Here is a 10345-nt window from a genome sequence, read left to right on the forward strand (position 1 = left end):
TCATGGCATGATCCTGCTTCTCTTTGTGGCATAGCTAAGTGATTTCTTAATAGCCCATTGGACATCTAACTTAGGTCCCATCCTTTCTCCATGGCAGATACTAATGCTGGTTTTCAGCATAATTGTCTCTAGTAATAGCTTGGGACACAGCAATGGCGTATGTTCCAGCTTGTTGGCAGAATGGGATCTGCCCTTTCCCAGAGTGACAGGGCGCTCCCCAGGCTACGAGTGCAGTGCTGTCTTCTGTGCATCTGGTTTTAAACCTAAACTAAGGGAGAGTTAATGCAGTGATAAGTACATAGCAGCCAAGTTGGTAGCTAGGATGGTTAAGAGTGAATCTGGTTGAAACAAGGCAAGCCAGAAGGAACCATCCCTGTACTGACAGTAGGCTGGAAGTGTATTTTTCAAAGCAGGTCAAAGAATTTCTTTGCATTTTTTGTGAGATGGCTCTGAATAATGAGGATGGAGGAAAGCAATGACATTCCACCTAATCCCAAGGTTTTATTTTTCTTGTTTACATCACTTCTTTTCTATGCTGACTACACTTAGTCTTCATAAAATAGCTGCCAAGGTATTATATGCCAGAGATGCTGGTTTTGTTTGGTTCTTCCTTGTGCTATGAAGTGGTTAACTGAGAAGTAATTCTATCGTTCAAGTTATGAGTATCTGTCTAGGAGAGTTAATCAATTAACTTTCAAGGATGGTCTTGTGGTTAGAACACTGGTCTGAATCTCAGGAGAATCTTGATTCAATTTTTAGTCCTGTCTCCAATTTCCTGTGTGACCTTGGGCAAGTCATTTATTTTCCCTGTGTATTTTCTATCTGTGTCTCTTCCCCAGACATCTGTTTATTCCCTCCCACATTTTGTTTGTCTTGTCCATATGGATTATAAGGATTTCAGGACAAAGACCCGTATCTAATAAGGGAGGGCATTCACACCATCTGCTACACAATAATTTAAACATCTAAGTGAAGTGTTTTGGATCTCTCTCCTGGAAGTGTTTATCTCTTGTCACTGCTCCTTGCTATTGCAGGTGAGCAAATAACATGACTACTCCTAGCTTTGTGAATGGTGTCTACCATCATCCTTGTGTTACAATACCTTGCCCCACTCCTTATCAGGGACAGTCACTAATACCTGTTTTGTATGTGTCATGCCATTGGAGACTCTTTAGATGGGCTTTGCAGAGCAGCCAAGAAGTGGGTTTGTAGGTATTTATGAGAAATTTTACTAAGGACTGATGAGCCTTCTGAGAGGGGAGCATAAAAGCGCTGTCTAGAAAATATTAGGAAGCAAATAATGAACTCCAGCATGATTGTAAGACCTATGGCAGTGAGCAGACCAATATCATATAAAGATATGCTTTATCTTCCATCTAGGTTGTAAATGCCCCATGACAGTGGTTATCTTTCCCTTGGTGTCTGTGCAGCACCGAGCACTGCTGGATAGTAGGCAATGACAGGGAAACACAAAATTGGTGATTCCGATGAAAATGACAATTTCAGTAGCCTGTTGGCAAAAACAAGAAGGATAGAGGCAGTTGATGGACGTTCTAAAAAACAAAGCTGAGATGTCTGTGTATGAGTTAAGCTGTGGGAGCTAGAGGAGGAACAAAAAGGAACCAACAGTGTGGTGAAAGACAAACCAGTCTGGAGAAATACCTGTCAATGAACTACATAAGGATACAGATAGAGAAGGTGTACATCAGGGATGGAGGGGAGAATGCTGCTACAGTAAAGACATGAGATGGCCATGGGCAATAACTTCAGGTGTTTGGCTAGAGTCGAGAGGTTAGTTTCTACACAATATCCTGTTGTCACTAGACACTGAAAGTGTTACTGCACTCTAACCAATAAGAAGTCATGCCACTAAAAATACCATCTTTCTGCTTAGACAGGTGATCTGTCTTTTAACATTTGAGATATATATTCCATTTCTGTCTGCTATGTCTGTGAAATGAGACAAATTTGAAAGCAAACCTCTGGTAGCACAAAGATTTGAGTCTAATGAGGTCCAATCTCTGTCAGAGTAGGGAATTGTCTGGGTTGCTGCCATTAGCTACAGGCTTCAAAATGATGAAGTGAGCTTGGAGTATGTTAGTTTTAAAAACAAGTTCTGTATTTAGTCTTTTCACAACGTACAAAAGTGTAAAAGGGTAGAATTCATTCTCTTGCAATGCTTTTCCACTTCCTGCATACATGTCAGCTCGGTTTGGTTTCCCCTCCCTCCCTGCACCCCCAGGCTGCTCCGACAGCTGCCCTCACAAGGCTGTCAGTTAGAGTTAGGCTGCTCAGGACGTTCCATTTGGCAGGTTGTGTTCCCTTCTGTACAACCCATGTCCCCTTTTTCTGTTTCACATAAGTGAGAGCTTCCATCCTTCCATACCACATTCACCTTTGCCCTAAAATTCCTCCTGTCTTTTGTTGTCGTTTTCCACAGGGAGATTTTCATTTCAGAGTCATAGACACCTACCTTGAGATGGGATGGATCAGTGGTTGGGATGGATCTCTGGTCTTCCTCCAGTGACCTATGGGGCTAGGTCTCCTGCAGAGGAAACCTACAAAACTTTTGGGGCTGGAGACCTAGCCTTTAGGCAACTGGTACTAGACAGAACGACCTGCCTCCTAAGGGCCTGAAGGGCCTTCTGCATAGCCTCTCCTGCTCGTCTTACAGAGCTGTGCAAGCTGAAGCGTGGGCTTTGTGGTGTTTTCCTGTGTGATGTTTCCCTCAATTTGGTCAGTTGGCTTCAGGTTTTCTTGCTAATATTTTTCCACCTCCCTAGCATGTTTCACAAAGGATGCTTTGTGAGGTTTGGAAGAAAAAAGTACAGAAAATAAAAACCAAAAGAAGGCAAAAAATAGCAAAATTTTTGGAAATTACCAGACTATGGCTTTGGAGGGAATTTTAATGGCAGCTCTGGAAATCTGCCTGTCTTGCTTCTTGCTCACCTAATTCATTCTGTACTGTTCCTGTCTTATCTGAGTACCTGACATACAAAAGCAATAACAGATAGGTGAGGTTTTCCTTGATGTATTTGTATTGAAATCTCAAAGGTCAGATCCAGCTGTGGTGATGAAAATTGTATTAAAGAACTTTTCAACTAACACTTTCCAGTCCTGGTATTTCTTCTTAGTGCAGTGCAGAATAGAGTCATGTGTCAAGAATAGAGTCATGTGTCAAAAATAGAGTCGAGAACTGGTATGATACTGCCTGAATTAAGCTGTTCTTCTGGGCTAGTTAGTGGTGACTCCACACCACATCAATAGGGTTATATTGCTTCTTGTTGCAGAGATAGCTGAGGCACCACTACTGAGAGTCACTTCATCCTCTCTGCAGCTTTGCCTGCTTCTCAGAGCCAGGAGAGCTAGGTAGTCCTTACCATTACCTGCTCTTCCAAGCCTAGTTGCCTTCTTTGTGGGTACGGCCTTGAAAATCTTATCCTTGTGAGAGAGTTTCAGCCTAGTGAACAGTTTCCCGGTGGGAATGGGTTGTGTTTGAAAATTATAATGAAGTTCTCGCAACAGAACTAGGACAGTGGCTGTTTATTTGTAAGGGTAACTAGGTGTAGTGATTAGGCAATAATACAGAAAGATACTGTATATTTCTAAGCCTGTAGAAATAAGGAGCATGCGCTTCATGTTTTTTACTTTTATTTCCCCTTTCTCCATAGCCCTATTGCTCCCTTCATCTTCACCTGAAGGTCTCAGAGAATCCCTATACCTCAGGAAACATCGCCAGCCGAGACACTGCCCCCAGTATTATCGTAGCTTCAGGTATGAAACATTTAAAGATTGTCTGTGTATGATGTGCAAACACTGACAAAATCTTGAGTTTGTGATGAGTGTGGAGGATGTTGAGTGGGGCGTCACACCACCAGTGGCGTGAAGGAAGAAAGGCTGTCAAACAGAGGTCCTTATGGACCTTCAACTTGTCAGATGTTTTTATGGAAACCAACCTTCAAGACCAAAAGGATCACTTCTAGTCCTCTACTCCCATGAACAATAGTTTCAAACCAGGGCATTTTCTTTGCATATGGAGATGTGTAGAGCTGCATGCATTGGATGTTTTATATATATTTTCTTAAAACTGAATGCCTTTTCCTACCTTTCACCCTCTTTCTCTTCTAAAAACAAATGCAAAAAGGTAAATAAATACATGTACTTCCCTGATTTGCTACTTCTGCTGTTTCTTAGAGTGTTGCATCAGTAATCAATGTTCATCTTACAGGTAATATAGGCACTGAACTATCAGACAATGACATCAGCATGTTTGTTTCTTCTGATGCTGGAAACAGTTGGAGACAGGTAAATTACCCAGAATCACAGAATTAAAGAGTAATCATAGAAAATTGTCATAGAAGTAGATTCAAAATGCTGCTTACTTTTTGTTTCTTTTGGTTCAGAGTAGCTTTTTGCAAGCGTATGCAAAAGGGAAAACTTTTATTCCCTTCTTAGAGGTAGAGAGATGCCCAAAGAAAAAGACTGAATATGTCATTTTTATAATTCTACTCAGAGTTTGACTTCAGTTTAATCCTATAGCAAAGTGTAAAACAGATTAAAATATTAATATATACAGGGAGAGTATGTGTTTTCTTTTACTGTTCTACAGCCCTTGTACTGGTCAAACCATTTTTCTCTTTATCCGTTATTATAATTTCCAGGGAATTAGTAGTTGCACTAGTCTACTTCTCCTTCACTGTGTGTGGGACTTATTTCACTTAAGTTGAGTTGTCCAGAATTCAGTGACCATATAAACTGGTAATTTTGCCTTGCTCTTAAGTTAGTGGAGAAAATGACAGAATTCAGTTCATCCTGTTGTGAAGCTATCTGTCTCTCCATTAATTGTGGAAAGAGACTGGATGATGAAATTTAATCAACTGCCCAATATTTAGTGAAATCCCACTTGTTAACAAAACGTTGCTACCCTTTAATGTGTTTATCATCATAACAGGAAGTCCTGCTTTTCGTATTTTCTGGATAGGATATCAACTTATGGAGAGAAGTTACTTCACCAGATTGACAAGTGCTGCTGGAGACCAGATGTTTGCAGAAAGCCAATACAAAAAAGATACAGGAGAAGAAAATCTTTTTTAAATATTTGATATTCTAAGAATCTAATTATTTTACAATGTTTGACCATGGAGATAGGGCCAGATAAGTGCAAACACATAATGTTCTTCTTTAAACAAAAATCTGTCATCAAAAGGACAGAAATTGTTGATTCTTGCAGAAATTCATGTTTCTAACTTTCTATCAAGCCAGAAGCAGAATTCATTTTCCAAGGACCTGGGAAAAGTTTAAAAAAGCAAAAAAAACCCTCAGAAACCAAAACCCAAGAACTCTCTCTATAGAGAATGCCTTCCTCTACTCAGTAACTTCCTTAGCCACATACCTGTCATCTGTCATGATCATACTTAAAGAACTATGACATTTTATTAATACTAAGGAAAATAGATTTAAATATATGGGTTTTTTTTTTCAGATCTTTGAGGAAGAGCACAGTGTTCTGTACCTAGATCAAGGTGGAGTGCTGGTTGCCATGAAACACACATCTCTGCCTATCAGACATCTCTGGTAATGACTCTGTCTATGCTCAATGTCTGTTGTTCTTTTCAGATGCCAGGAAGTAGGCAAGCTGCATCCAGAGTTTTCTGTAGCTACAATCTAGAAAATATCAGTGAAGATACTGGCAAACATTAACTCAGATAAAGCTAAGAAATCTTGGCAATCTAACATAGTTTTGGTTTGTCCAACTCTGAGATATTGTTAATGCAATTCCATGACTTTCCTGGTTTACCACAACTTGGCTTCTTGGGTTTGGTTATTTATGTAATATGAATCTGGATTATGGTTTTGTCTCTTATTAAGTTGCCAAAGTATTCTTAATTTTCAAAATTATTGATGAACTTCTCTTCTCTGTGGCAGGCAGCACTTATGAACCAGAATTTTGTTGAATAGATTCAGGGTTATATAGCCAATAAGATAAGTGTCCCCACTAGTTAGCACTCTTGAGTTTAAGGGGTAGGTATAATATAGTTTTGTGATGTTTTCAAGGATTTACTTCTGCTACAGTTAGTGTCATATCAATATCTGAAACACACAGACCGAAGTCTTAGGAGGTGATGAGTGGTTTCAAACTTTCACTTAGACATGCCACAGGGAAGACTTCTGGTCAGAAGAGACAAAGCTCTTGTGCTCTGGAAATCCAGCCTCCTTAAAATGTCTTACGTTGGGGACCCAAAAATAAGATGCTCAAAATCACTTGTTGATTTAAAAAAAATCCTAGCCCTCAGGTACATTTTGCCCTTATAGCATCAATCTCTAACGTAGCTTTATTTTCCACCACTTAAGTATTGGCTATGGATTAGCAGTATAGTGTCAATAAGTTTGATCAATGCTCTGATTTATGATGCTTCCCAAAAAAGTAGTTATTTAAAGGACTAAAAATGCAGTATTGAAGAACAGAAGCTCCTTCCTACTTATCCATAGCAGCTGTAGTGGACTAGAAAGTCTCTTCAAGTAAAGTAGGAGGAGAGTAAGGAAAGAAGATATTAATTCTGCTCTCTCCACTAGGTTAAGTTTTGATGAAGGGAGATCTTGGACTAAGTACAGTTTCACATCCCTCCCACTGTTTGTAGATGGAGTATTAGGGGAACCTGGAGAGGAAACTCTCATCATGACGTAAGTGAGCATGCCATTATGCTGATGTTGATGGGAACTACACTGAAAATTTCTTATGAGGGTTGTTCATAACATAATAGCATTTCTGGTTGGGGAGCAAACCAGGGGCTATCTGTAGTTCAGAGTAGGTAGTCTTCTGTTGCTAAATCATCAATGTTTACTTGTGATATGATTCAGGGAATGACAACATTGTTCCTTGCAAGCTGCAAAAACACTGTCGCTTAGCTTATCAGCATGAAACCTGACTCCTCAAATAGCATGTGATTTAAAGGAGAGTTACTCTTGACAGCTGAATATTTGAAAGAAAAATGGTGGGGTATTTTTATAGCTGTGTTTTGCTGTTACTTTCTCTTTTTTTAACCAAGACACAGAAAAATTAAGACATTCTTTTGTAAAAATGAATGACAGAATTTTGCCTGGAGCCTTACTCATGAAAAATTATTATTATTTTCAATGTCGTATGCTGAGCTCTGCATGGTGCATAAATCTGGATTCACCCTGCCAGAAATTTTGACATTTTACCTGAGATCAGATTTGTAAAAACAGGAGGAAAATTCAGTTTCTATTTGTAAAAAGATGGACTGACCTGTAAAAAATAGAAAAAGTGGCTTGGAAACTAACCTGGGCTAATAGAGATGTATGAAGAATGATCGCTTCAGGTTTGAATTTTAATTCGTGTGGAAGGGATTCCCAAAGCTCGTAATAGAGATATTGAAATCTTATAGGTATAATTGTCTTCAGCTCCACGTCAAGTCTTTTCTGTATAGTCATTTTGGGGATTGGCATAAGTGGGAGGATCTTGATCCACCAAATAAAAGCTACACGTGATTTTTAAGAGGGTTGTAGGTATTTAGGAGCCTAAGTCTGACTTTCACTATGTCAGTCAAGTGAAAATCAGTGGGACTGGCACTCCTAAAGCTATTAATCTCTGTTGGAAATTTGTGGGTGACTGTACCTCTCCAACTACCAGACTCCATCTGGCGTTAGCCTTTGCTTTATGCTCTTTCTGCTGTGTTCTGTAGCGTGTTTGGACATTTCAGCCACCGCTCAGAGTGGCAGCTGGTGAAAGTAGACTACAAGTCCATTTTTGACCGGAGATGTGCAGAAGAGGACTACAGGCCTTGGCAACTCCACAGACAGGTGAGAAGCAAGGGCACTGGGATCTGACCTAAAGCAGCAAGTGATCCTGCAGTTAAAAATCAGCATGATCCAATGTCTTTTCACTTTAGGCTGGTATGTCAGATCATCCCTTGAAGGGTCTGTTTTGTTACATAGGTGTGTTGGCCTCAGATTGCACTCTGAGCTCCAAAGCATGAACCCTTTTGGGTTTCATTCTCCATCCAGGCAATTAACTCAGACTTATCCAGAGCTAAGGAATGCAACAACAGCAGAAGCACTGCTGCTGAAAGAGGCCTGAACTTCTTAAATCTTACATCTCCTATTGAATTTCCTCCTCCCTCTTCCTCCATGTCCTGGTTTCTGTATCCTCAGAGCCAGCATCTTAAGACCCTTCTAGTTGCTTTCACACTTGTTTCTCCAAATTACTGCCCTCTTAGCCTCATTTCTTTCTCACTTGGTTTCATCCCTGTTCTGTCTCTCTCAGCAGTGCTGTGGGAGTCAGGCACTTTATTCCTCAGTCCGTTGGGCTCCCATGCCCTCTCCCTTGCATCCTGGATGCAGCTGCTGCATCACTCCTGGAACCATTGCTTAAGTGCCCAGCAAGGTAAAGTGCTGCACACAATGCCTCTGCCTGCATTGTGGGCCACCTCCCCACCTCTGCCGAGTTTGACACAACAACCTGTGTTATATCAGGTTAGAATAAAATATGGCCCAAATTCTGTGATTATATAAGCACCACAGGCTCCCCTGAAGTCTAAAGTGAAAACACCCATTTATATCATCAAAGGTATATCTTACTGGGCAAGAATTTAATAATGAATATGAAATGAAAGTAACTTGACTCAGACTAGCTGCTCACACAAGGCACAACTCCACACTAAAAATTACCAGTTATGACTTAGATCCTTAGATGTTGAAAATCAGTACAGCTTCCTTGAAATTCAAGGAAGCACAACATTTTACAGCAGTTGCCATTCAGGCCCTTCAGTTTCATTGGCAAATCAAAAGCCATGAAAAGTTTCTCTTTCCTACAGCGATTTTAACAGCATAAAAGGTAAAAAGTGAGGCCCCACTGTATTTTGTTCTTTACTTTCTTGTGCTTCCATAAGCAAAAATGCCAAGGATTTTGCAGTATATCTTTGAGGATGTTGGCTTTAGAGCTTGCAGAGCTATTTTTAGGAAATCTGCTGTGGACTCTTGCCTTTTGATTTGCTTTCCATTGAGATTACAAGGCTGAGCCTTGTTCCCTAGATAGAAATATTTAGCAGGGTGCTGAAGATAGGATTGAACAGACAAGGAAATGTTATCATCTACTTAACAAGTCAAACACTTTAAAACCTGAACTCATAGTCTGTGGAAACTATTTACATACACACATACTAGTAGCTTCCACTAAACAAAGTTATTGCTGAAGAGATCAGACCAAAGAAAAAGACCTGTTCTGTGTCTCCTATTGCAGAGGGATCAGACTGTGTTTTCAGTTGCAATCTATAAATGAGAGCTAGTCCTGAATCAATAGCTCATTGTCTTTGGAGCAAATTCAGAACGGAATCAGATACATAAGTAACCTCAGATCATTTCTTAGTGTGTATTGGAAAATCTGGTTTAGTTTCAGTTAAAGCTTCAGTAGCTTTAATTAGGTTCAGTGTACTGACACAGCATTTGACTTCCCATCCTGCTCCCTGGAGTCACAGCTCCCATTGCACAGGCTTGGAAAAACTGGGTGATACAAATAGCCTCGTGGGTGTCAGAGAAAGATATTTTTGGTTTTGTTTCCAGGGAGAAGCTTGCATCATGGGAGCAAAAAGGATCTACAGGAAGCGCAAGTCAGAGAAGAAATGCATGCAAGGAAAATTTGCAGGGGCTATGACCTCGGAGCCATGCGTGTGCACAGAGGCAGACTTTGACTGGTGAGCAATGGGCACAAGAACTGTGTTCTTTCTACCACACCAATGCAGAGTTCACTAGAGAGGCTGTATGCTTGCAGACAGTAGATATTCATAAACATTTAAGTGGCTAAATAGGTTGCTCCCTGATTCTGCAGGTATGTCAAAAGAAAGAAAGGTGAAATAGATATAAGTAATCTGTTAAGGCTCCAAAAAAATTAATGTTAAACAGATCATTTTTCAGGTCACATCTGAGCTCTGTGCAGCATTGAGATAAAAAGTCCATTTAGCACGTCTGACCTCAGCAAAGACCAAGGGTGGCTGTGAAAGTGGTATGTAGTGTGTGTAAAAAATAAAAGACATTCTTCATATGTGTACACACACACACATGTATGGATATGTAAAGGTAAATATATATTCATATGCAAAGTAGGCCTTGATCTTCTGGAAATCAGTATCTAGGTAATTCATGGGTCTTCTGTTCTATCTGAACCATCATGTCTGAAAGTATCTAACAGATAATGTGTTTATTATTTGGGTAAATCTCCTTATGAAGCCTTTTCTCTTCTGCTGTATGCTATGGGAAATATAGTCCATTGGTGAGTTATGAACGGTGTGATAAAATGTTCAGCTTCTGGTTTCGTTTCAAGATTCCTGCT

At 40.0% G+C, this 10345-nt stretch overlaps 1 protein-coding gene across 1 annotated transcript in view; it reads left to right on the forward strand.

Annotated features, from left to right (window-relative positions):
- The window catches only part of LOC104469978 (VPS10 domain-containing receptor SorCS1-like), a gene marked incomplete at its 3' end in the record, with an annotated part of 67355 nt that extends 57645 nt beyond the window's left edge, over positions 1 to 9710 (forward strand). The window contains exons 9-14 of the mRNA XM_010084731.1: positions 3672 to 3774; positions 4229 to 4305; positions 5483 to 5574; positions 6574 to 6681; positions 7704 to 7821; positions 9580 to 9710. Of these exons, the coding sequence (XP_010083033.1) occupies positions 3672 to 3774; positions 4229 to 4305; positions 5483 to 5574; positions 6574 to 6681; positions 7704 to 7821; positions 9580 to 9710 (629 nt within the window). The remainder of the gene's footprint in view (positions 1 to 3671; positions 3775 to 4228; positions 4306 to 5482; positions 5575 to 6573; positions 6682 to 7703; positions 7822 to 9579) is intronic.
- Between the last annotated feature and the right edge of the window lie 635 nt (positions 9711 to 10345).

Source organism: Pterocles gutturalis, unplaced genomic scaffold (genome assembly GCF_000699245.1).
Source record: "Pterocles gutturalis isolate BGI_N339 unplaced genomic scaffold, ASM69924v1 scaffold9345, whole genome shotgun sequence".
In the NCBI taxonomy this organism is placed as follows: domain Eukaryota; kingdom Metazoa; phylum Chordata; class Aves; order Pterocliformes; family Pteroclidae; genus Pterocles; species Pterocles gutturalis.